At 53.3% G+C, this 26302-nt stretch overlaps 1 protein-coding gene across 4 annotated transcripts in view; it reads left to right on the top strand.

The window, feature by feature from the left end:
- The window catches only part of PLXNA2 (plexin A2), a 173998-nt gene that overhangs the window by 128495 nt on the left and 19201 nt on the right, over positions 1–26302 (top strand). For all 4 annotated transcript variants that reach the window (XM_074564009.1, XM_074564007.1, XM_074564005.1 and 1 more), the window contains exons 13-22: positions 5861–6012; positions 9243–9360; positions 12871–13007; positions 16148–16315; positions 17647–17740; positions 19495–19734; positions 19912–20055; positions 21242–21476; positions 22936–23078; positions 24889–25157. In XM_074564009.1, coding sequence (XP_074420110.1) covers positions 5861–6012; positions 9243–9360; positions 12871–13007; positions 16148–16315; positions 17647–17740; positions 19495–19734; positions 19912–20055; positions 21242–21476; positions 22936–23078; positions 24889–25157 — 1700 coding nt within the window. The remainder of the gene's footprint in view (positions 1–5860; positions 6013–9242; positions 9361–12870; positions 13008–16147; positions 16316–17646; positions 17741–19494; positions 19735–19911; positions 20056–21241; positions 21477–22935; positions 23079–24888; positions 25158–26302) is intronic.

The raw sequence follows: 26302 nt of genomic DNA, 5'->3' as shown, positions 1-26302 counted from the left end.
CGCCCGCGATGCGGCCAGCGGTGGGGTGACCGCTATGGACCGTTGCAGGGATGCTAATTAAACGAGGGAGCTAATTAGTCTATAGTTGATGCTTCTGATGTTTCTCTTCAGACCACTGAGGGATGCAAAATGTCTCCCAGGAGCATTTTTACCACTAAAACTGCACTCAGTCTGTTAATGTTACTATTAGGAGCGACACTCATATCAGGTGGGGATGAAAGAAGATTTTGGTTTCTCACTTAATTAACTCCCCCCAAAAGCCTCCCTTGCCCTGCCATGTGTCCATACCGCAGGAGGCGGAGGGAATGGATATTAAAGTGTTGGATCCCAGCAACCCGTTGCAGTGGTGCTCGTGGCCGGGGAGGAGCAGGGCTTCTCAGCACATGAACTTCTGCCAGCTGAATGAGGACCCCAGCACAGGTGGATGTTTCCTCTTAACTCAGATTAGTTTTTGCACCCGCTGAGCTGAACTGGCTCCCGCTCGCGCCCTCTGGGAGGAAGGCACCAGCCTCCTCTTTGTGGAGGAGGGGAGGAATCCGCAGCGGTGCTGTGTCGGCTGGGGCTGACTGGAGGGTGCTGCTGAGGAGATTCCATCCAGCCCACGGGGACGTTACCAGGCCCCTGTTACTTCTTTCTTAGACCTTCTGCCGAGCCCCGTTGTGCCTTTGATGGGTGGGTATTTCTCATGTGCTGGGTTTCGTAAACTGCAGAGTGGCGCCTGTGGGGCTGCGGAGGAGCAGGGGAGGCGCTGGCGGTGCTGGCTGTGCACAGACCTGAAAGCATTAAGAAATGTTGAAAGTCTGTCCTTTCCTGGGTTGGTTGGTTTGTTTGGTAAGTCATAGCTATCTTTACAGAGAGATAAAATGAGCCTCAAAGGCTTGCCTGGATATTCACCTTGTCCTGCCAGCGGTCAGAAACCAAAGTTTTCTTTTCCAAGTGCTGTTCTGCTTGCGCAGGGTTGTGCTGCAAGACGCAAAACAGCCTCTGCCTGAGATTTCCTTCACCGTAAACCGTTCAGACAGTTGTAACGTTGAAGAAGTCTTAGATTTATTTATTTACCCCTCCTTGAGCTAAGCAGAGAAGGGGAAAAACACTCTGCTACAGCCACCAAGTGACTTGCGTCTAAGCGCTGCCAGGCTGGCTCTGGCGGCTGGCTGCGGGCACGGCGCTGCCACCGAGTGTTTTATCACTGTCCAACTTGAAAGCAATACTTTTGGTCTCTGTCCAAGGAGAAAAGAGCAGGGCTTTGCTGTTAGAGATTTTTCTCGTCTCCATAACCAGGTCTGTGTCTCAGCCTTCAAAGCAGGATGCGCGGGGTGCCTCGCCAGGGGATGTTTTGAGCCTCAGGAGATCGCCCTGAGTGGATTCGGAGATGGGAGAATTGAGTAGGAAATGTCTGTGCTTTCGCTGCTTTTTCCACAGGGAGGGTCAGCGAGAGAAAATCCAGATTTCAGGGGGGTGTATTGTCCCGTGGCCTCCACCGGCTCTGGCAGTGCTGGGAGCTCTTGTGAATTTATCAGGGGTCTTGCAGTATTTGGCTGTTTTCCTTGAACTCCACCTCCTGCCCTTCTTCTTAGGAATTCATAGCTTTTTTTTTTTTTTATGAAAGTCAAGCTTGCAGTTTTCACTTGTAGAAAAAGAAGGGGGAAAGCAGAGAGAACTAGTGGTCTTTTTTGTGTGCTTTGAGATCCACAAATGGGGAGGGCACTGTACAGGGCTCTTGCAGAATTTTGCTAAGTTCTTGAGCCATCAGCTCTATAGAAAATGGCAAAGCCTGAGTAGAAGCCCTGCAGGGTTGATATTCCTAAACCCAAACCTTAACTTCTCTTATCGCCCATTCTCTCCAGAAAAGTGTATGGGATTGTCTTGGAGACCATGAGACCTTTACAGCCTTCATGGCCACTGGGTCCTTTTTACTGGTACCCAAGGGGTTTTTTTCAGTATTTTGGGTACCATTTGGCAGTGTCAGGTGCTGCAGCGCTGGGAGCTGGGAGGAGACCGCCCTGCCCTGCTGGGACCTGCCTGCTCCCGGCAGGTTTAAAGGAGATGCTGGTGACGCTGCACACACCGGCTCCGGCAGACTTGGCCGGGGAGCAGCGTTTGGTCTCGTACCGGGGCTTGCGATGCAGCCTGCATCACTCAGGCTAAAAGAGCCTTTAACACGGGCTGTTTTCCACTCCTTTTGCATCATTTGGCCGGGTTCACTCTTTCTGTCAAGCCAGAGGTCAAGGGCCCTGCTCCCAGGTGCCGGTGCCGCCGGGGGATGCATAACTAGTAAGAGATTGTGTTTTAATAGTCATAAAAGAAAATGAGCAGTAGGATATACGCGGGCCTTTTCTTTTTCTGAGTGAGAGGCCCAGCTGTCACCAACGGTGTCCCTTGAACAGCATAAAACTTCCACACGGTCTGTGGTCTTAGCAATAAATAAATAAAAATCAGTTTTCTTGCGAACAAGCGGCACTCTGATCTCCTATTCATTTATTTGCAGGCCTCATTAATATAACATCAGTGCAACAAACAGCTGAAGGGGGGGCAGTGTCAGGCTGAATAATGGAGTTGCTCTGCTGAGATAACAATTAGGTTCTGAATGTGCTATCAGCGAAGGCAGAGACAAGGAGGGATCATGCCGGGATGACAATGCTTATGTGCTGGCTCCCCGCTGGGCTCATCAGCCGGGATCCAGCTCGCTTGGAGCGGGATGAAACAAGACAAAGAGAAGGAAGGTGGATGACATTTTGGGAGGGGGCAGGGGTTATGCTGTTTGTTCTGCCAGCCGGGTGCTCTCTCCGCACCCTGACAGATGCCAAGTGGTTGTTGCGTGGAGCGGTGTCAGGCTCCCGGCTTGGCTCCAGCTCCCAGAGGGAAGCCCCGTCGGACACGCGGCTGGTCCCGGCTCTCCCCGTCTCGTGCACAGACCTCGTCTGGAGGCTAAATACGGCTTGGGGTCAGAAACGCTGAACCGTGCAACCGGCAGGACGTGAGGCTGAGAACATTTACCCTGCATCGTTCCAGCAGTGTCTTCTGCAGGCTGGGGAGGGAAGCGTGCTGGCACTGTGTGGGGACTCCTGGATTCCAGGGATGCCCTGGATGCTGGGCTTGGAGATCCCTGGGATCCCCACCTTGGTATCAAACAAGAAGCAGCAACAACAGAAACGCAGTGGTGCATCTGCGTCCCTTAGGCGATGTCAGGGTAACCACGCTCCTGCCACCGCCCACCTCATCTCTATTGGGATCCTTTCTGGGAATAATGCACGGACAGGACTTCGCACTTGCGTAAGTCCTTTCCCTGAGAGCAGGAACGTGCTTTTTTAGAGGCGGTGGATGGCTTATTTGTCTCACGCGAGGTGAAGCTGGTGCAGAGGGGAGACGTGACCTGCTCGGAATAGTTCGGGAGATCAGCAAAACCAAAGGCTCTACCTCCCAGGCTCCACTCTAGATCTCAGGGACTTTCAAATTGCTTCAGTTCTGCAAACAACCTAAAAAACTTCTAGCCGAGGTACAGACTCCTCAACAGCAAACGTACAATTCCTGGTAACAGCCTTGTTTTTCCTTGGCTGCCCGTTGCAGGTTCTCTTGATGTTCCACAGACCCCTGAGTGAAAAGCCACTGTACTAAAGTGTATTTCTTGAAATTGGGGAATATTTCTTCTTACACCTCTGTGTCTCGGACAGAAATCCGGACTGCGGTTGCAGCCAGCCCCGCAGCCAGAGCAGCTCCCTGGAATGGCCAAGCCGGGGGTTAAGGTTGCCCATGGGCTGGCTCCGCTGGAGGAGCCTCGGCCGAGCCTCTGCCCGGCACCGCGGTGACCCAGGGACGCTGCTGGGGGGTGCTGCTGGGGGGGGGTCGCCAGCGCTCGCTGCAACGGGACCTTTAAGACTTATCTTCTTTCTGCGATTTTGACTGAATCTCTCCAGCTGTAATTAATTGAATGCATCTGTTCTAACCCTGGGGCTGCTTTATGGCACAGTTACTTCAAAACTGTTCAATTAGCGGCCACTAAAATCTAGGTCGAGTGGAGCTCCATATTGGGGATTTTCCAGGTCAGGACATTTTCAAAATACAGCATCAGCTCTGCTTTGTTCGGCGAGGCCGGTTGGCTGCGCCGGTTGTGGTAAGGTCGGGAAATGGCAAACTGTGACTTCTTTTCTTTGGGGTTTTTTCTTTTTTTTTTTTTTTTTTGAACAGTGATGAGACAAGGAGCCTGGCGGTGTTAAGTGCTCCGGCAAACACATTTTAACGTAATCTAGAGCTGCAAAGGACAGTTGTAACTGTCAAGTAGGCGAAGTGCCGAGTTCAGGTGATTCCCAACTAGCGATGTAAACGTTACCGGTGCAGGACTCGGTGTAATGCAATACAACTCGACTTTGCAGTGTCTTTCATGGGCACACAGTGCTTCGCGGAGCTAAATGATACGAGACATGCTATGCGGTATGAGTTACAGAAAACAGCAGCACAACAGGCAGCGTGTGGTGAATAAATGAGAAACCTCAGTCGAGGGGAGAGGGAGGCAAAAATTGAAGCGTACGCAGAGGAAGAGGGGGGTGGTTTGATGTGCGGGGCAGCTCCTGGCTCCGCTGGGTGCGTGGGGCCGGCTGAACCCCAGCAGGGGTGGCCGCGTTCATTAGCGGCACCCAAAACGGGAGCGGAGAGCAAGACACGCAGGGATGTGCGCCAGGGAGAAGGAAAATGGCTTCAGCAGGGATTTGAAATGTGGGGACGAGCTTGGAGCCCCAGGAGTGATGGGCGACGGGGGTGTCCTGATGGCGCGAGCAGTTTGCATTGGGTGGGAGCGGGGGGACGTGGCTCTGGCAAGCACAGGGGGTCCCCCAGGGCTGCTTTGGGGCACACACAGCCTGCAGCGCGGCAGGGGCTGGGGCGTGCTCTCGTGGTGGGGCTGGTGGTTCGCAGCCTGCCCAGCCCCCCCAGGGCCGGGGACAGCGAGCTCTTTAGAAGGTGAAGGAAAAGCAGCCGTCCATCCAGAAACGCTACGGAAAACATTTTGAAGAGCTCAAGTCTTTTGCCAAAGACAAGGGTGGAACAAACAAGCGTAAACAAGATTTATCCATTAAATTAATTAAATTGCATTATTATGGATTATGTTTGTTTATTAATAACAGCTGTAGTGTGGAGAAGATTAGTAACTCACCCAAGAGCAACAGCAGACCAGTGGCAGATTCAGGACAACTCTTTGAGAGTCTTAGGTCCAAGTTTTGTGACTATACATTATTGTAATTTATACTCCTAATTGAAGAGGATATTGTCCTTAATGAAAGTCTGTAGAAGCAGAGATGATTATGGCTGAGGCAGGCTATAAACAGCCAGCTTTAAAGCACGCACCTCACTCTTTAACATTTGTAAGTCATTTGAGGTGCCAACTTACTAATAAAATGTGACATTAACGTTCAGAGAAGAGCCAAGGCAGAAGTTAGCAAAGTTCTCCAAAGCAGCAGGCAACTTCTGGAAGGTGACTTACCATCTTCTGTATATATAAAAAAGGAGCCAGTCTTATCCTTGCGCAAGGGTTTCTGGGGGAGACGTTGCCCACACCTCTTGGCCAGCTCAGGAACCGACCTGGATGTCCTCTCTTGGAACTCAGCACAGCTGGATTTCAGCATCCTTGGGCTGAAATCCATCTGTGTTGGGTTGGGCTGGGTTTGGGCTTCTCCAAGACATCTAGAGGGCCCATGAGAAGGTGGTGCTGGCCTGGGTTTGGCAGTAGGAGCAGGTGGAGGTTGCAGCACTCAGCCTCCCTGGGCAGCCTGCAAAGCAAAAGCGTGTCTCCACGACAGACACAGGGCTGAAGAAACAGGGGTGTTGCGGGGACACCAGCTCAACTTTCCTGTGTTTTGTTTTCCTCTAGATCCTGACGGTGTCAGGCCCCCCGGAAGGAGGGACGAGGGTGACCATCCGTGGTGTGAACCTGGGCCTGGATTTCTCCGAGATCGCCCACGGGGTGCAGGTTGCTGGGGTGCAGTGCACGCCCCTGCCCGAGCAGTACGTCGTCGCAGAACAGTGAGTGGCCTCCAGGACCTCACCCATCACCGCCGCGGGACCCCAAGGCTGCCCAGCCTTCCCAAAGCCTCTTCCCTGACCTTTAGCGAATGCACAGGAGGCCAATAACTCATCCAAACCCCAGGCATCATCTCTCCACCCTTCCCAGCCCTGCAGGAAAGGGTCTGGAGGTGCATGGTTCCTGGAATGGGGCATGCCTTTCCTACACCAGAAGCGAATGAGGAGCTTGGATGCTCTCTCGGGGGGTTAAGCAGCCCTTTAAGCTTTCATTAAGGGTTTTGCTTCCTTCCACGCGGTGGTTCCTGCTTTGCTAAGCAACTTTTCTGATGAGCACCTTGCTGTTGATGCTGAGCCTCTCTGCCCCCTCCGCTCCCCATCGCACTTGAAATTCAGCCGGCGCTGCTGGCTACACGCAGCCATTTGTTAGGCGGGTGAGGCGGTGACAGCCGCTTAATCCGAGTGGGCCTCCACTGGAGTCAATTCATTTATTTCACTAAGAAAAATGTCAACCGAAAATTAGAAAATAGGCATGTAACAGAGGATGGGCGAATAAACCTCCCCAAGTGACACAAGCTCCTGTTGCTGTTTCGGGGGGAGGCTGTTCTGGCGTAGCCAAGGTGCTGGGGGGGTGTTGGGGGTCATTTGTGCAGGGCAGGAGAGGAGCAATGCGTGATGTCTCCCCTTGGGTTGTCTAATCTCACCTGCTGGGGACCAGGATGGTGTCCTGTGTTCACAGGGCCATGGCTGCTCCCAGCGAGCGTGGGGGAACCCAGGCCCCATGAGCGGTCCGAGCAGCACGGATCTGCCCCAGCTTCGGCAGCACCTCATCGCCTTTGTCCTCTGCTGGTGAAATGCATTTGGTGGGTCCCAGTCTGACCCCCAGTGCAGTGGAAGGACCTGTCACTAACACATGTTGGCGTTGGCTTGGCTTTTTGCTCGCTCCTTGTCTTTGTTTCCCCATCTGTAAGACAGAAATGACATTAATCTCCTCTCCCGAGCAGCGGGGATGCGCAGTATACCCGTTAGGAAGTATTTTCCGATGGCTGGGCGAAGGGCGCTCTGGGCGTGTTGGTGTTATTACGGGAATGGCTCCCAGCGCTGCACCGACAGCGCTGTCACTGCTCGCCGTTTGGGCTGTTCTGCTGAGAAGTATTTTGTTTTATTTTATTTTTCAAATAAAGGCTGGAAGATTATAAAATTATCCTCCTTTGATGGTATGAAACCCTGATTTTATAATCATGACTCTAATTACGGCTCTTGAGCTTTCAAAGTTTGTTAACATCATTAAAACATTTACCCTGGGCAGATAACAGCAAGCGTTTGCATGAGAGCTGCCTTTTAAAGATGAATACAGATAAAAGGACCCTCTTAAGGGTTCTGTGGGCAGACTGAATTCCAAGACTGTAATGACTCACCATATGCTCCAGCCACGCAATCTATCAGCCAGCAATTAGGTTAATGTTGGTGAAAGGGCCACTTAGCCCAGCAATCAGCACCCTGCAGCTCTGCCGAATGCATCATTTTGTAACAAGGTACCTGCTGGGAATTTGGCTTTTATCAGGAATCAGGCCCAGGTGTACCAGGTCACTTGTGCCCTGTCCTGTGCCCCTTCATGCCCGGTACCCTACGGCAGCTGGTGATTTGCTGGCAAATAGTTGAGTATTTGGTGTTTCCCCCTGTATACGCTTGGTGTATCCTTGCTTCTTGTGGGAGAAAACCTCCGCTCTCCTCTCCTGCCCGTGGGGTGTCAGGAATCACTTCACCGCGGTTTGGTGGCCCGTGGGCTGGCAGGAGCCGAGATCACAGCTCCCCGATGCCAGCCCTTGCCCGGCAGCGCAGAAACCCTGCCTCCTGCCCGGCTCGCAGCGGGGGAAGGAATGAAGTAGCAGAGAGAGGAGCACGGGCGATGCCTGGTTGAAAGGCAGAGAGAGCAGCACGTGGCAGATTAAGGCACGCGGCTGAGATGCTTCAGTTCCTGTCCTCCAAAGGCAGCGTCTCTCTGGGCAACCCGTTTTGATGTGCAGTAATAAGGACTTGCACATTAGAGCTCTTTACTAGCGTGTGTGTATTTCATTAGGCCTCCTGGCATCACCTGTGCGCGCTGTCTGCAGGTTCTTTTTTCCTTTAGTCTTTTCATTTTATTTTATTTGTAGTGAATTTAAAGCCGCTGAAGGCAGCTGAAACGCTGCCTTCGCAAATTGGAGCGTTTCATGCATTTGCACGTGACCGGCAGAAGAGCGAGCGTTTCCCTGCTGCGCTGCGGAAGCACCTTCAGCCTCACGGGGAAGGATGGGGAAGGATGCTCTGGCGCCTTCTCTGGTCTCACTCTCGGGGACAGACACCAACAAGTGTCTTGTCAGAGGCGTTACAGCATCCCCCTGCCCCAAGGCGGGTTACTCCCATCCCGAGATTTCCAGTGCCTGGCAGGATGCTCTGGAATTGGTCTTCCCAGCGTTGCCATGGGAGCGAGCAGCATCCGTCCCCTTCGGGTACAGCGGGAGAGCCCTGCCAGCTGACGTCCCTTCAGAAACCTCTCTCGAACCTGCTGGCACGGCAGGCGTTTGCTTGGTCTCCCCTCCAGTAGGTGTTAGGCATTCCCAGCGCCCTGGGATTTTTGGATTGAGGGTTTCCTCCTCTTCCAGCCGGGCCCGCTGCGGTTAACCCCAGCAGCTCTCCCTGTCCTTACGGCTTTCCCTGCCTCGGGGTGTGCCACGGGGCTGAGCTGGGCCACGCGACGAGCACGAAATCAGTCTCTTTCAGTGCCACCAGCTCCTTTTACCGGCATCAGTATGTTCTGCGTTAGCCAGCCCTGTCTCCCTGCACAGGCTGCTCTCCACGGCTGCCTCTATCATCCCCGAGCAGGTTTCTCCATTTTTGATTAACTGGGAGACTGCAGTGTGAGCTGTTCCCTTAATGAACTCATCTGTTACTCTAAGGACTTCGCACTCACTTTGCTACTGGCTAATATATTGCCATTAGTGCTCTGCTTTGCTCTGGAGTTTACAGCTTGTAATAATTATGTCTAATTTTGATTTTTTTCTTTAAATTACTACATGGGGTAAAAATAGACTCGGTAATTAACTTCTCCTAAAGAGTCAGATATCAAAGTTAAAGTGTGGGGGGGGGGAGGGATGGGAAGAAGAAAAAAGGGCAGGCAGCCCTGCGCGGAGCCGCAGAGGGCACGGCTGGCGCCTCCTGCCAAAGCCTCACCGCCGCTTTTCTGCTTCCAGGATCGTCTGTGAAATGGGGCAGGCGCTTCCCGGGATCAGCTCCGGCCCAGTGCTCCTGTGCATCGGAGAGTGCAAGCCGGAGTTCACGGCCAAGTCCACGCAGCAGTACGTGTTTGTGGTGAGTGTCCTGCTGGGGGGGGATGGGGACAGCGCGTGCCCCCCACGGGAACAGCCATGTGTCACATGTCGCATGGATGGGGCTCAACACCAGAAGACAATCCCAAAATCGCCATCTTTTTCATTGCGCAATTTCTTGGTAGCCCAGTAAACGCGCCCAGTTCTCAGGACCTAGATCTTATACCGGTTACAGAATAAACAGGATTTGTGTGGGAACCTAAAGCCAGGGTTCCCACAGCGTTTGGTTTCAGCTTTGCACCTCCAAAGTAGTGATAACTGTCTGGATTACCAGGCTTGGTTACTCCTGGCAAAGCACATCGTTGTAATCCCGGCAGGAGCGTTACACAAAGCGTAAATTTGTTCTGTACCCGAGGACTTCCCGTGCTTGAGGAATTGTCAAGGAGTTGGAATCACACTCAAAATTTTCCTCTGTTTGGAATGGGCGTTGTTACTTTGGTGCTTAGTTAATGGGGCTGAATCTAGGGCTCTGCTTCTTGCTTTTGGAGGTGTTTCTGTGCAGACGTGCGTACGCATACAGGCACCCATAGACCTTTTTGCATGAACGCAGAAACCGGCACCGGGAGAGCGAGCCCCAGCGTCCATCCTTCCGCAGCTCAGGTGCTGAGGTCCTGCTAGAAACCTAGCTGTAATCAACTCCCTGGGAGACCCCAACGTATCTGAGTTAGTTTCCGTGGCTATAGATTTAATTTTTTCACCATGATGCCCTTTGGGATGGAAGGGTAATTCTGCATCCAAATATTCAGGGATTTTTTTTTCCCCTGCAAGGATGCTGGCTCAGAGTCGGCTTTCCCTGTCTGCCTAATGGAGAGCCGTGCTTCGGGTTGGTGGCCGTCCATTGCTTGAGTGGGTCGTTCCTTTCTGTTGTTTAATTAGCAGCCTTTTGATTCATAAACCTAAAAGCCCCAGCTGGGGTTTCTCATATCTGCAGTTTTGCCTAAACAGGGCACTTCATCCACCCACATTGATTTTGTGCTTAGTGGAATCTGTACGCAGGGAAATGCCAGCACTTTCCAATTGTCCGCAATTTGTAAACTAATTGAGAGATAAATCAGGCTGGTCCCTGCCACCCTATCGGCGTTGGAAGCGACGCCCTCCCCTGGGATTTCAGTTATTCAGCGACATAGCGGGGGTGCAAGATATCACCATATTTTGCTCAAATATGCCAGAAACCCGCCTGATCGTCATGGGGCACTGCCGGCGCGGTCCCCGGGTTTGCCGTTACTGAAAGGCAGGTTCCCGTGCGACACAAGGAGGATGCTGTCTTGCTTTGTGTTAAATAATAACCAGGAGCCAGTGGAAGGTAATTGCGGAGATGAATCTTGGAGTAGTACCTTGCAGCAACCTGGTGAGCATATGCCGAGCATTATCATCCTTTGTATTGTTGCTTCTGATTTCCAGCACTTACCCTGATTATATCGCTCCTTTTTCTAAGGCAGCTAAAACTTCTAGCACATCATTTCCTTTTGTTAGCTGGCCTCTATTTTTCTCTTTAGTGCTGCCACAAATTCCATTACAGCTGGTTTATGCCATTAAAGTCAGTAGTAAAATTGATTGGTACCTTAAAGCAGAGCTCTGTTCTGACCCTGAGAGGGTTCATGCCTTGGTGAGCTCATCCGGTGCCTGACACCGCGCGGGAGCGATGCTGTCACCTTAATTACACCCGTTTTATCTGGGGAGGTGGAACCTTGGAGCTACATTGGAGCTGTAAATCTGTCATAATTATCGCCAAATCGTGGGTTGAAGATGGAAAATTCTTATTCAGCTTCAGGCCCTCGTCCGGCGCTGGCCTCACCCCAGCCTCAAGAGTTTTTGCAGGTCTCTAGGTGAGCCCTCGGCTCTCCTGTCTTTTCCTTGGGTACAAGAGTGGCTGCTCGGGGTTACAGCCTGAGTTTCTTGTTTTGGGCAGTGCTTTGAGTTTCCAAGGATTGCAGCGCTTAGCCGAGGTGATGCTCACACCAAAAGTGTCGGATGCTTGTAGCCAGGAGGTGCCGAGAACTCACTTTGAATGCAGAGGAGGGCTCTGCTTCCCAGTATGCGTGTGGCTCTGGGCACTGGGGTGTGTATGGAAGGTGCTGGACCTCATGGAGACGTTCAGTAACTGCTCCTTAATGTCCCCAGGCTCCCGCGAGCAGACTGGCCCCGGGGCCGGAGCCGGGGGCTGGCCGGGATGGGGCTCTCACTGTCTAGAGCGTTCACGGCGTTGGGGCTCCTTCCTTGGGAGCAGTCGCCAGGTCGGGCTGGCGGCTGAAGGAGGGTTTTGATGGGCAGTCGTACACTGAGCATCCTTTAGAGGTTTTTTTGCATTTTGGAATCACTTCTCTTGGTTGTATGAAGCACTCCCAAGCCTGCCTCGTGTAAATATCGCTATTACCATCCATATTGTCTAGTATTGCCATTAACTGGGCTAATCACAGAATATCCTGAGCTGGAAGGGACCCACGAGGATCATCGAGTCCAAATCCTGACCCCAGTTAGGATCAGAGCTGCGAGCTAACCATGAGCAGTTGAAGGATGAATCTCTCCCTCCTGTAATATTATTCCATAATTATCCACAACAGGGTGGATTGTGGTTTTTTTTCTCTGGTCCATTCAGGAGTCGGGGGTCAAACAGGCTTTTGGTCTAAGCCACTTTGGCGAATGCTGCGGCACCCAGGAAACACATGTTGCATTGTGAAAACAGTAGGGAAAACAGGACAAACTCACCGAGCTGCCAAGCAGGTGGTGCCAGGGGAGCGGAGCTGGGAGGCTGCCAGCCTCCGCAGATGAGAGTCATAAAGGGGGTAATGTGGAAGCATTAGTAAAACAATTTGGTAATATTCGCTGATTGAAAACAAATAAAAAGGTACCTGCTTTCTGCAAATTCTATTAAGGGGAATAAATAGCTATCATGGTGCAAGGCAGGATGAAAAGTGGCATCGCTGCAATCGTATCACCGATAGAATGTTGAGTGGGATCTAAGTTCGCCCACCAAGGATGGCTTTCCACCAGCAGCGGGAAACAGGCTCTGGCCCCGCAATACTATCGCCGATTGTTCATGTGAAGCTGGGGCTGTTGGTGCTGCCTTTTGCTAAAGCTGTGCGGTATTTCCCATTACCGGACCCTGGTGGGGTTTGTTGATGCTTTGCCACATTGGCAAACTTTAAATATTTGGGTTCAGATTTCAATTGCGGCAGTTTACTTGGCTCGGGATATATTTCCATTTTGAAACTGTGGTTCAAATAGCTTCCCTTTAAGAATAAAGTTGAAGAAAGTAAATGCAAAATTTTGCAGAGGCTAAATTTGCAATTGTTTTGTTGAGACGTGTCCCTCTTTCAGAGCTGGACTGAAAATTTAGCAGGTTTGCTGGAGGCCCAGGACGCATCCCTGTTTCGCTTTTCCATTTTACAAAGGAGTCCCCCCTCAGCCAAAGCATGAAGATGCTCGGGGGCCAGTGCTGGCAGCTCCCCTCGCAGCAGGCGGGAGCGCTGAATTTGTCATTTGCTCTCCCCAGACGCCGGCGGTGAGTTTTCTGAACCCCAGCCGCGGCCCGGAGTCGGGAGGGACGATGGTGACCATCTCCGGGCACTACCTGGGAGCCGGCAGCCGCGTGTCGGTGCTCCTGGGAAACCAGACCTGCGAATTCTACGGGTAAGTGGCCGAGCCGGCGAGCACCTCCTGGCTATCACGTATCTGCTGTAGCTGAGCACGCAGCCGCCGCAAAAATTCATCTGGCAACCCCTGAAGGCTCCCATTCCCTCTTTTATTACATGAAACCATCTTCTCTCTTAATGTGACTGAGCCTTGCTTGGCAAGGGAGGGATTGCATTGCGATTAGTGCCATCCATTATTTCATTTTAATGCCGTTACAGTGTTAACTGGTCCAAAAATCTCAGGCAAGCATCACCGCGATTGTAAAATGTTTATAGTAGTCATCAGTACCTGCCCCCAGCCTGGCCGATCGGAAGGAAATGTAACGTTTATAAGGAACATCTAGTTTCTCTTTTCACAGATCAACAGCTTGCGTTACTTTTATTGCAGCTGCTGCTGCAGGTACCTCAACCTCCGGGAGATGGTCTGAGCCGGGGGTGGGCTGCTGCGGGGCACAGCGAGGGGCTGCTCGCACCTTCTGCTGAGAAACCTGCGCAGCCATCAGTCTCCTCCGGGATTTCTATGGCAAATTTGCTTTTCACCCAGCAGTGTAAACACAGAGTTGACATTTGCAGGGTTTAATGGGTTTTTCTTGGGGCTTAGTTAAAAAAAGATACATGCGGTATACATCTGTGTGCACCCCGTACACAGGCGTACACCGTGCCCCGGCGCAGCCGGCGGTGCCGTTTCATAGTGTGGGCGCAGCCTGTGCGGGAACCTCAGCAAAGCAGGGTGATGTGCCGAGGGATTCTGCCCCTCGCATCCTCGCCCAGGCTTCCCGGGAGGAACCGAGGAAGTTTCTGGGAAAGTAAAGGCCCCTGGAGGTGAATTTCTCATCTGGAAGACGGAGAGTCTTCCAGTGTGGGAGCTATGGGCGTTCAGACGTGGGAGCACGTTGGGATATTAGCGGTGCTTGTCCTAGGTCTGTCCTGGAATGGTGCTTGAGGAGATCTGGGCGTACCGAGGCCTTCATGTGCAGATGAGCTCTCCGAGTGCTAAGCACTGGAGCTGATCCATCAACATTTCCCGTATCCGAAGCAGAGATGCCAGATTGCTGTCTCGGAAGCAGACGGGTAACGGCGTCACCGCCGGCGGAAGCAGCCTCCAAGCTGGCCTGGGAGCAGAAACCTAATCCCTTAAATATGTGATTATATTCAGGCAACCTGCAGATACTGACCTGTGAAACCTGGGAGAGTTTTGAATTCTCTGTGTGTTCTAATTACAGCAGGCAAGCAGAAACTTAAACAAAGCAAGCGGCAGTGTATGAACGGCACCATCCCTCACGCGGGGTCACGCTGTGCACTTTGTTTTGCTTGGGCTGTTTTGAGGCAATGAACTTCAATTGTACTCGAGGGTGTGGGGGAGCCTGATTAGATGAAGCAGTTTCTAATGAGATTCACTCTAATTACAGCTTCCCCCATTCTCCCCTCTCTGATCGGAGGAGTGGGTAGATTCACCATGACGACATAATAATAGCACAGAAAGCTAATTAACTGATCACAGGGAGCTGGGAGCAGCTCTGCCAGCAGCGATGCGTCACTCTGCATCTCACGCCAGAGCTAAGCAGGCGCGGTGGGGTCTGGGGGGGCTGAGCGGCTGCGCGGGCGCAGGCAGGCAGAGTGGGCAGCAGGCAGAGCAGGCAGCAGGCAGGCGGGCAGCTCTTCAGCTGCACGGGCATGCACGGCAACCCTCCGAGAACCAGCAAGGAGGGTGGAGAAACACACTCCTCGCACAAGGATGCCTCTGTGGTTAAATTAAACCTAGGTGGAGAGTGAGAATAAGATGAGGGAGGAGGAGAGGGGGAAGGGGTAGGGGTGTAATCGCAGCAGTAGAAACAGTCAGGTCCAGTTTGTTTCAGATATTTTAGGAGGCTGTTTCCGTTCCCGCGGTTGTGGTGGGTGGGAGTGCCGAGGTGTGAGCTGGGAACGTCGTGGTACCCACTGTTCGATGCCCTGTGCCAAGTGATGTGCCCACGCTCCTTAGGGAGGGTGGGGAGTGTGTAAGGGCTCTAAAAGGGGACCACGCAGCATCCCCTTTCCCGGGTGGAGACACGGGAGCTTTGCTGGAAGCCGAGCAGGGGCATGGCTGCACCCAACTGTTCAGGCGGCTCCAGGAGCTGTGCACCTCTGAGGATGAGAGGATGGTGAAGACGTGACGTTCAGGAGTGCCAGTTTTTGATTTAAGTGCCGAACTGTCAGTGAGGTGCTGAAGACCTGCCTGCCCAAAGCTACATGAGCCACGGAAACAGCGTGGCCTCTCTGGTGAGCCAGGGGCAGGTTTGGGCAGGCAGGATGACCGGCAGGTGGCCGTGCAGGGCACTGGCCTTCCAGGGATGTCACTCCAGCTCTTTTTGTAGGAACAGTGTCCAGGCTGGCCACAGAGCTGTGCAGTTCCTCACAGCTCTGTCTCAGCAGCAGGAGCTGCGCCACTCGTATCTCATTGCCCTTCTCCATCCATCCATCCATCCATCCATCCATCCATCCATCCATCCGCCCGCCCGCCCGCCCGCCGACGCCTTTGTGCTTTGACAGCGCCTCGTTACCCTGTCACCGCGACCTTCTCCGGGGCTGCGATGGAAGCAGATGGTCTGTTGTGTCCAGCCAGGTGGCGCCGAGGCCGAGGTCACCCTGCTCTGACGGGCAGACAAAGCTGGAAGGCAGCGGTGACGGTGGCATCGCCCTTCCCAGGCGGGGGCTTCCCGGGCTCCATTATGCCGCTCACAAGGGCCCGTGTGTGCGGTGGGGTGGGGAGGGGAAGAATTTGGCTTTTGAGTGAGCTTCTGCATCCCCTTTAAAAAGCAGCCATCTGTTTTCACACGCCCAGCAGAAGGCAGCGGGTTCACAGAGGGGTGCGGGCGGCTGCAGTTTGGCACAAAAAGTAGTTTCAGGGAGCTTGCACGTCTCTCTCGGTGGGCAGGCGGAGGCCCCTCCCCGGCGGAGCTCCATTCCCTCCCTCCCTCCCGTGCCCGTGGAGCCCTCCTGCCCGTCTCGGGAGCTCATCCCCTTCCCAGGTGTCGGGGTCTGGGACTGAGTGATGGCTCAGCCCTTGTGTGAGCTGCCCCGCTGCAGCTGCGCCAGCACCAAGGGTGATTTTCTGCCACCACCGCCTGTTAACGCGTGCCCGGCTTCTCTCTCGCACAGGCGATCCATGAACGAGATCGTCTGCGTGTCGGCCCCCTCAGCCCACGGCCTGGGGGCTGTCCACGTCTCCGTCAGCGTCGACCGGGCTCAGCTGGAGCAGACTTTGGTGTTTGAGTACATCGACGACCCGAAGGTGCAGCACATCGAACCCGAGTGGAGCATCGCCAGGTAACGCCAGGCTCTAACGGCAGGAGAGGAGCCAGCTCGCCTGGGCTGGGTCTTCTCTCTCAGCACACGCTCAGTGAGGGCAAAAATGGGTCTATATGGAAATGCACGTCCCGCCCAGCATCCTGGATTTGTCAGTGCTGGGCGTCTGCGGCATTTGCATTTACCAAAAATCAGGTCCAGAGTTACTACGGTAGTTGTGATTACCGAGGCAATTACAGCAGTAGCAGTGTGCACCGAGATTCCGGGAGCACGAATAAAGCCCCAAGATCACTTCCATCTGCTGAAGAAGTGCACAATTGCTCATTAAAGGCTCCTTCTTGTAGTTCTGGAATAAAACAAAACCAGCAACCACCAAGGAAAGAAAAAGCTGATGCTAATCAAAATGTGCTGTTTGTCCCAGTTTCACTGCTCGGAACGGGGTGGCCGGCGCTGTCACATCACCGTGACGTCGTTGCTGCTAAAAACCCCTGGCCGTACTTGTCCCCTGGTGTTACTTTAATGGTTGTGCTTACAAGGGCTGTAACGCAGCTATTCATTTCAAATTCCAATTATTTTTTAAAATTGCCCTTGAAAGAAGTAAGTGTCTCGCAGCAGGAGATGTCTGCTTTGAGGCCAAATTCAAGTTCGCGGCGGGTTTGGGGTGGGATGGGTTTGAGGGGGCGGCCAGGGCTGCTGCGGGGTGGTCTGAAGGGGGCAGCTGGGCTCTGGCGCAGAGGGGCTGGAGACTCGGGTGAATCGGGGCTGCGCTGCTCCAGTTAGCACATGAAAGAAGAAGCCAAGAGTGAAAGACTTTGCTCAGGGGCATTGGCTGGAGGAGAATTGGGGGTACTTTAGCCTGGGGGTTTGTGTCCTCCCTGGCCCTGATGGCACCGGGTGCTCTTCCTCCCTCCCCTGCTCTGTGTGACAACTTGCTGTGTCTGCAGTCCAGATGCAAGTGCACGTCAGTTCCTTCACTGCACGTACCATTTATCGTGTTCCTTAAAAACATCGCTATGTAAATCATTAAACACTGTGACTAATTTATTGTCTTACGTATTTAGTCTCAGCTCAGTTGGTTCCTTTGGTCCCATTTCTCATCCCGCTGCCTTGCGAGGCTGTTAGGTGGGAGAGGGTGCAGCCGAGAGCAGAGGAGCTGGCTAACTTGTGAGACGCCGCTCCCCAGCGACTCGGGGAGTGGCTATTAATCCACTCCGTCGCCTGGTGCCTGAGGTGTCTGCAGAAAACATCTTTCTGAGATCAACGAGCGTCCTTATTGCCAAGCAGAGTCTCCGTGCACAGCCCCAGCCCCTCCGTCCCGATGCATTAATCAGGTGTCTCCCGATTCTCTGCAGCGGACACACGCCTCTGACTGTCACCGGCTCCAACCTGGACGTCATCCAGGAGCCGCGCATCCGCGTCAAGTACAATGGCAAGGAGTTTGTCAACGTAAGTAGCTGCTGTCGGCGCGGTGCCACCGGGCTGTGCCTGGGAGCATCCCACTTGGATGCACACGTATGGATACTGGTGCCAGTGCTCCCTGCGTGGTGAGGCTCGCCGTGGCTAAAGCTGCTCTGGGGGTATTTCCCTAGACTGTTAGCAGCAAACCCTGGGGACCCTGGAACACACAAATGGGAGAACACAGCAACTGCCAAGGAGTTTTCAAAGTGTTTTCGGTCATCTCCATCACCTCAAATTCGGTCTTGGGCCAGGTGAACTTGTTTCACTCCTGAAATGCCCCCTTTTGTCGAAGCCCCTGAGCCCTGAGAGCTCTCCTCTCCCCAGCATCCTTCCCCGGACCAAGCTCAGCTCTACAGGCACGTTGTGATGGAAAGTCCAAGTGCAGCCATCCCCATCCCCAGCTGCTCCACGCTTCCCATTTTAGTCCTGCTCTTTCTGGAAAAGCCCGGAGCTGGGCGCTGGGACCTGCCAGCTACGAGGCCGCTATGTTTAACTAGTCTCTCCCTTGCTGCCTCTCTGTAAATAATCCTCCTATTGCTGCAGCTCTGGGCCCGGCAAGCCTGTACCAGCCCGGGGAGGGGAGGAGAGAGGGGAACTGCTTCCGAACAAGCAGCTTTCAGGCCATTTTTGCAGCTTGATCACCATGGTAAGGCCAGGTGCTGCTCCCTGCGCCCTCCTCGCCGTACCACTTGGGGGTATTTTGGTGAAGCTGGGCGTTATTTTTATGCCTCCTCCTCCTCCCTCCTGTCACCCTGACGTTCCTGAAGCAAGGAGCTGGTAGCAGAATTTGGGTTTGATCTGGAATGCCACCTCCTGCCCCTATCTGTATTTTTTCAGTCCAAGAGTGAGAGACTGAAACGAATCCTCAGCTAAATGGGAGCTAAGCGATGTTCTTGTGTGCTACAAATAAGAATTGTACCTCCAGGACCCGTAGAGATTATTTTGACCAAGTAAAACTGAAAAATATTATTTCTATGCAGTGATCTTTCTGACTGAATCTGTATTATCTTGGAAAGGGCAAATCACTTAGCAGTCTTTTCCTATTCCCTTTCTCCCTTCCCCTCTGAAGACCTTATTCTTCTGAGCTCTTTTTAAAAAGACATCTAATTTTGTTGTTAGCGGTTGCAGTTATAGTGCTACAAAAATAATTTTGAAGACACAAAATGGAGTGAAATTAAATCTTCCCCATATGGAGGGAAGCCAAACGGTCGGGCTCTTGCTGTTTTCTAAGGCAAAAGTCTTGTAAATCGGCCAGCTCCCTGCTTCCAGGGCTGGGGGAGCTGGGGGTGTCCTCAGCCCGGTGGGAGATGACCTTCACGTTACCTCCAGCCCACCAGTGTCGGGTGGTTGTTCTGGCATTAGGGAACTGCCTCTAATCACCCGTTTGTAGCGGGGACCAGGTATTCCCTGTGGGTCTGCTTCAAAGCCAGCGTTGCCAAAGAGGATGCAACTGGAAAGAAAATAAAATAGAAAGAAAGAGGGCTGTTACCCGCTGTGTGAGCCTCTAGTGCCTTTAAAACACCGCTCGTTTTGAAGCTCACTCTCCATCTCTGCTCCAGTGCCTTTCTACTGGCCAGAGGGGAAGCAAATTCCCCCAGACCATGGCTGTCATGCATCCAGCCTGGATTAAACATTTCCAGCTAAACCTGAATCCGCTGGACTTTTCAGGAATTAGAAGATCATCGTGCAGGTCAGGGTGAGGTTTTTCCCTGCTGTCTTTAAAAGCATCTCCTTCCCCGCAGGTCTGCAAGGTGGTGAATGCCACGGCGCTGGCCTGCCTCGCCCCCCCCCTCACCCCCGAGTACCGGCCCGGCCTGGATGCCGTCGAGCGGCCCGACGAGTTTGGGTTTATCTTTAACAACGTGCAGTCCCTGCTGGTCTACAACGACACCAAGTTCATATACTACCCCAACCCGACGTTTGAACTCCTGAGCCCGACCGGGGTGCTGGAGCAGAAGCCGGGGTCACCCATCATCCTGAAGGTAGGGAGACCCTTACCTGGTGGGAAGCAGAAAAAAAAAATCCCCGAGAGAGGAGTTTTATAACCCCTTTGGAGAATGGGGAACGCTAGGTGCAATCCCATTGTTTCCACAAGCTGGGAATGAGGTGAAAATGGGAGAAATGCTCTACATCTTTGTCTTCTCCCCCCTTGTCCCTAGGGCAGGAACCTGTGCCCACCCGCTCCTGGAGGAGCAAAGCTCAACTACACCGTGCTGATCGGAGAAACGCCCTGCGCCGTCACCGTCTCCGAGACCCAGCTGCTGTGCGAGCCCCCAAATCTCACTGGACAGCACAAAGTGATGGTGAGGGACCAAATGCTCCTGTCAGCATCCTTCCTCCCTCCCGTCCTTTCTCCTCCTCCTCCTCCATCCCCCTGACTCACTCAGACACTGAGTGCAATTTCTTGTCTGAGGATCAGTAGGATTTTAGATCTTTATGGCTGTCTAATTGGAAGCTTAAAATATTGATGTGGATTAGCAGGGAGATCTTATTCCCTCCTTGAGACTCACCACCTACTATCAGAGCCTTCTGGAAAGAACAAATCTTTCCGGCGGTGCCTTCAGCAGCGGGTACCAGCCTTTTTCTGCTGCTGCTCGCTCTTCCTCTCACTCCGAGTCAGTGAGACCGTTTTCAGTGGTTTGTGTTCTCCCTCTTGGAGGATGGGAAGGGATTTTATCACTCCTTGTAGCCAGACCTGATCTGCTAAGGGGGTGGAGAGGTTTCGCCTTTTCCTGGAGCAGAAGCAGCCAGGGACATCTGAACACTGGACTGGATGGATCAATGGCCTTGTCCAGGACAAGAGTCAGTGCCTTCCTCTGCTTTTGGTTTTGGGCATCGCTGCTTCCTCTGATCCTCTTACAGACCAAGCACGCAGCTGCAGAAGTGCTTGAGTACAGCCCAAATGAGACTGTAATTGTGATTTATTTCCCTTTAAGTTCAGCATCCAAAAGGTACTCAGATTATCACAGTGCGATTCACAGAAGCGCAACCTGGCTGAGAGCTGCTCGCATCTGTGGCCAGGGCACATCCAAGAAAAGCCTGTCCCAGCATTAGCCTCCAGCGTGTTTGCTCTGCGGCTTCCACATGGGGCTTCCTCTTCCCTTCCCTGTTCTCTCTATCCAGTTGCTCTGGCTTCTTGTCAGTGAAATTATCACTGGGTTGCTAATGTCCACGTTTTACAAAAGGGAGTTGAAAGCTTATAAAATGAAAGTCAAATGGAGCCATCAGATAATAAGAACAAAGCCCAGATAGTGAAGGGCTGGCACATTTATCATGACTTGAAGCCTCCCTGTGTTCGCATAAGCTGCACCCTCGGTGTTCGAAGGCGATGGGAGCTGCTGTAGTCTTGGCTGAAATAAATGCGGTTCAATGCTTCCTCGGGAGTCTGTGCAGCCCGAGCAGTGCGTGTCCTGGCTGGGAAGGACAGGGGTTTGGGACAGGCTGTCACCCTTACCTGAAGCTGCTGGTTACCCCCGTTGTGCTTTGTAGGTGCGTGTTGGTGGTATCATCTTCTCCCCTGGTTCGGTGAGCATCATCTCGGACAGCCTCCTGACCCTGCCGGCCATCGTCAGCATCGCGGCCGGAGGCAGCCTGCTCCTCATCATCGTCATCATTGTCCTCATCGCCTACAAGCGCAAGTCCCGAGAGAACGACCTGACCCTCAAGAGGCTGCAAATGCAGATGGACAACCTGGAGTCCCGGGTGGCCCTGGAGTGCAAGGAGGGTCAGTACTGCCCGTGACCAGGCACTCTCTGTGTGCTGCGGCCCCGTGCTCTGGCTGTCCCCGCTTGAGCACCCCAGTCCCCCGTTTTTTGGGCGAGGAGCAGGGTGCGTGTCCCCGCGAGGTCTGCGCGCCTGTCTGCCGCGGGAGGGTGGGCAGCGACCGGCGCGTGGGCGCAGACACGGCTCTGCTGCCTAATGCGCAGAGAATAGGATTAGAGCTTGATCCTGCTTAAGCAACACGCCTGGACCCCACCGCCAGGACGGCGCGAGCCCCAGGGTGCCCGGCACAATATGCCCCCTTGTCTAATGGCCTTTTAGTAAAGAGCTTTTAAAAAGGCACAGAGTGAGACAGGGAGCAGAGGAGGCTCAGACCCCCAAGAAACAGACTGCATCCCAGGTGGAAGGCGGTAGGGCTGGAACGCTGGTCCAGTCCCTGCTCCCGTCTGCAAGATGTGAGCCCAGGGGGACAGGAGCAGGTCTGAGGGAGGGGAAGAAGCTCCTCAAGCTTTTGCTTCTGGGAAATCTGGTGTGTTATTTGGACTAGCTAGACCTGCTGCTGGTGGACTTCAGGGCACACAAGTCTTGTCCCTCGCAAGGAGGCGGCAGAGCCTGGCCGCTGCGGGGGGAGCCAGGGCAGGGGTGGGCAGTCATTGCTGTAGCTGGGGAGGGATGCTGCTGCTGTTGTGTACGGCCTTCCAGCTGGAAGGGAGCTTACTGAATCAAAGACAAATAAATAGAAAGCTGCAAATTTCATAGTGTGACCTCTGTACGTATGGAGAGTTGCACTGGATTTGTTCAGCTGATGTGAAAAGGATAGCCTTGAAAGCACAGGACAAAAAATGAGATGTGTTCAGGAGAGACCACAGCTTCAGCGTGGGCACAGCCTGGCTGGGGGCAGAGACCTCACCAGGCCAGCATTTCATACTCTGGAGAATGAACACAAGGACACACATACAGCTGCGTAACACGGTGATGTTATGTTATGAGAGGAAGAATAAATTCTTTCGTGACCCCCGCAGCAGGCAGTTTCTACTTGGATTTGATCTGCATCAGATTTGATTATTTTGGCAACTGTTGATAGAGGAGGAGAAGAAGAAAGGAAAATGTGGGAGGTACCAAGTTATGAAAATAGACCCTCATTTCTATCTGCAGCCTTTAAAGGTGCTTTAGGTGTGTATACACAGGTGTGAGCTGCATACAAATTAATAAGCATCTTTTGTTCTCGGCTTGTGCTCGGTGTGGTGAGTGCTCTTTCGCTCTCAGTTGCTGAGACAGTCTCCAAGGGTGAGGGTCTGTCTGAGCAACGCACCGAGCTCTCCTCCGAATCAGAGCTGTCTGTCCCATTTATGGCTGCTGCCGTGCCCCCGAGGCGAGCAGCCAGCCCTCCCCGCGCCTCTGCCCGCAGCCTCGGCTCCCGCAGCTCACGTGTTTCTCTGTCTTGTTCTGTTCTCCCCAAATAGCTTTTGCAGAGCTGCAGACGGACATCAATGAATTAACCAGCGACCTGGACCGCTCCGGGATCCCCTACCTCGACTATCGGACATATGCCATGAGGGTCCTTTTCCCCGGCATCGAGGACCATCCCGTCCTGCGGGAGCTGGAGGTAAGGAACAGCCTGTGCTCCGGCCCTTCGAAGTTTCCCTGAGCCCTTGGGGAAGCCAGTGTGAAACCCTGAAGCACCTTTACACCTTCCACACCAAATCTTATTAGAGGCACAGGGGTTAGCAGGATGAGCCCCGAGTTCATTTTAACTAAGAAGCTGGTGTTTTATCTCCATCACACATTGCTTGTTTCCACTTGGTTTCTTCTCCCCGGTGTTGCTTTAGTTTTATTTTATGGGGTTTTATATCACTGTAGGCCAGCAGCAAAGCACGCCAGCTAAGTTATCGGTGTCCTTTTAAAGTCCTCCATAATCACCTTATGGTGCTGGGGCAGGCGGTGGGCCTGGGAGCATCCCGCCTGGGAGCATCCCTCACGGAGCATCCTGCCCTGGAGCATCCCTCCCGGAGCATCCCACCTGGGAGCATCCTTCCCAGAGCATCTCGCCTGGGAGCATCCCGCCTGGGAGCATCCCTCCCGGAGCATCCTTCCCAGAGCATCCCGCCTGGGAGCATCCCTCCTGGAGCATCCCGCTGCTGTTCCACGGCGTGTCCACGGGAGGGCAAGCGCCGTGCCTAGCCATGGCCGGCCTCCCGTTCGGCTGCCAGCAAGCCCTTTTGTCTCCCGGGTTTTTCCACCAGTTTATGCAAATATATAAATAAAATTTTAATTGAGGGTTTAGAAAACTTGGTAACATAAAAGGGTCCGTCAGATCGCCTTGCAGATGGGCCCTGCGCACAGCGAGAGCACCAAAATAAATGATGGGGCTTCAAGAAACATTGTCTGCCACCGAGTGTGGGGCTGCCGTCCTCCGTCCAGGATGCCCAGAGGTACCCGGCTCAGCGCTCCCTCTGGGACGCTGGACACTGGCGTTGCTCCAGTGAATCCTGAAAGTCCTATTGCCCTCACACAGCCCGGGGGGTGGCCCAAACCCCAGAGGCATAAGAGGACGAAGCGTTGATTGCTGGTGCTCCATACAGCTGCATTGCTTTTCCAGGCAAGCATTACTTAGCGTTAATGCATCAAATTAGATTCCTTTCCAGTGGGCCGCCAACGCCGAGCAGTTGCCGTGGTGTTGGTAAAACCCAGCGGGCTTCGAAGCAGCCTCTCCCAGCCCCTTCCCATGCCCTGAGTTTTCCAGTCCCACACATTATGTTCTCTGTTTAAATTTCCAAATAAGCTGATGCTCTAGCAAACAAATATGAATGCTTTTTATTTGTTTTACTTATGAAAAACAGAATTGCAGAAGTGATAAATGTGTTGCCAATTACACAGTTGCTTAATTATGTAACGTTAGTAAAACCAATACATAAGTCTCCAAGATGTTTGGTAAAGAGTTGCTTCGTGTAGTTCATCATTTTCACTTGTAATGAATTACTTGAATCCGCAACTGGCTGAAAGCCTCAATTAATTTTTTACACTTGTCCCATAATAAAGCAATAGTCTAAATTAGTATTTAATTTACTTATAAGAGTGTCACTTTTTGTGCAGAACAAGCAAAATTGTCTGTCATTTATAGGGCTGTTAGCCTCAAAGCAGCAGCTTTATGGCATGCAGAGGGTGCAGCTCGGAGCAATGATTAAGGCAAGCTGTGCCGAAATGCTGGGGAAGGACAGAAGGGGTGACGCTTGGTCAGGACCAGCCATAGACTATGTTCAGGGATGCTGAGACCCTGAGAGATGCTTGTGCACCCAGAGTTAAACCATTCACCCCCCGACCAGGGCTGGCAGAGTGACCCCATGGTGGTGCAGGGCTGCTCTCCAGTCCCTTGTCCTCCATGCCTGGGCTGATGGGCGTTCTTTCCTCCACTGCAGGTCCAAGGGAACGGGCAGCAGAGTGTGGAGAAGGCCTTGAAGCTCTTTGCTCAGCTGATCAACAACAAAGTCTTCCTGCTGACCTTCATCCGAACGCTGGAGCTGCAGCGCAGCTTCTCCATGCGCGATCGCGGCAACGTGGCTTCGCTCATCATGACGGGGCTGCAAGGCAAGCTGGAGTACGCCACCGACGTGCTGAAGCAGCTGCTCTCCGACCTCATCGAGAAGAACCTGGAAAACAAGAACCATCCCAAACTGCTCCTGCGCAGGTAACGCAGGGCGATGGGGAGGGGACGGGGCTGCGGGCAAGCCGGCGCAGTCCCCCAGGCTGGCACGGCCACACTGCTGGTGGCATATGGGGGCTCTGCGGGACCAGGGGGCTGCTGTCAGAAGGAAAACACTGCTCTCTATGGGTGGCTTTGGATGACCCATCCATTTCCTCACCTGTCTCCAGGACACAGGGTTAACTCATAGAATCATAGAACGTGTTGGGTCGGAAGGGACCTCTAAAGGCCATCTAGTCCAAATCCCTGCAGTCAGCAGGGACATCTTCAACTAGATCAGGTTGCCCAGAGCCTCATCCAGCCTGGCCTTGAATGTCTCCAGGGATGGGGCCTCCACCACCTCTCTGGGCAACCTGTTTCACCAACTCTACGGTGTGATCCCACAGGTAGAATCATAGATGGCTGAACAGGGTCTTAAACTGGATCCAAGAGAGCTATTACCTCTGATGTGACTCTCTCTCACCCACAATCTCTTACCTTGCCCCAGCCCTGGTGTGGCTGAGAGCAGGTGATGACGGCAGCACTGTCACCTCTGCCGTCCACCTGCCTCCTCCCTGCCTGCGCCCGCCTGCCCGAGCTCCTGAATCTCTCACCGGTGTGTACAAAGGTGCCCGAGAGGTTCAGCAACAGGGTTTACCCCCCGCTGCCAGCCCTGTGTGGGGCTGCCTCAGGGCAGTGTGGTGGCAGAGTGGTCAATGGCACAAAAACTGGGGCTCTCCATCGCCTGCACGTTGCTGGTACCGAGCAGTGCCCTGCGCATCCAGGCAGGGCAGAGGAGACACCGGCTCAGGTACAGCAGGGTCAGCAGGAGCAGAGATGCAGCTCTTTCAGTCATTTGGACCCGATGATCTTAAAAGTCTCTTCCAACCAAAACGATTCTATAATTCTGTGAGTCTTACTGGGCTTCAGGCTGTTAAGGGCAGGAGCCTGATTTCTTACATACAGTACTTGGGGTCCTCATCTCCCACGAGCTGTGGTATTATCGTGGTGAGTAAAGCATTAACATGAAGAGAAGTACCTCGTGGAAAAGTGAATTGCCCCTGGAGCTGCCAGGGAAAGGCGGGCTGCCCAGCAAGGCTCGGTCCCCCTCCTGATGGCAGCCCATCCTCTATAGCCTGGGTGACCCCGAG

This window comes from Larus michahellis, chromosome 21 (assembly GCF_964199755.1).
Source record: "Larus michahellis chromosome 21, bLarMic1.1, whole genome shotgun sequence".
Classification (NCBI taxonomy): domain Eukaryota; kingdom Metazoa; phylum Chordata; class Aves; order Charadriiformes; family Laridae; genus Larus; species Larus michahellis.
The sequence above is the reverse complement of the archived record's forward strand: the minus strand, read 5'-3'. Positions and strand labels throughout refer to the sequence as shown.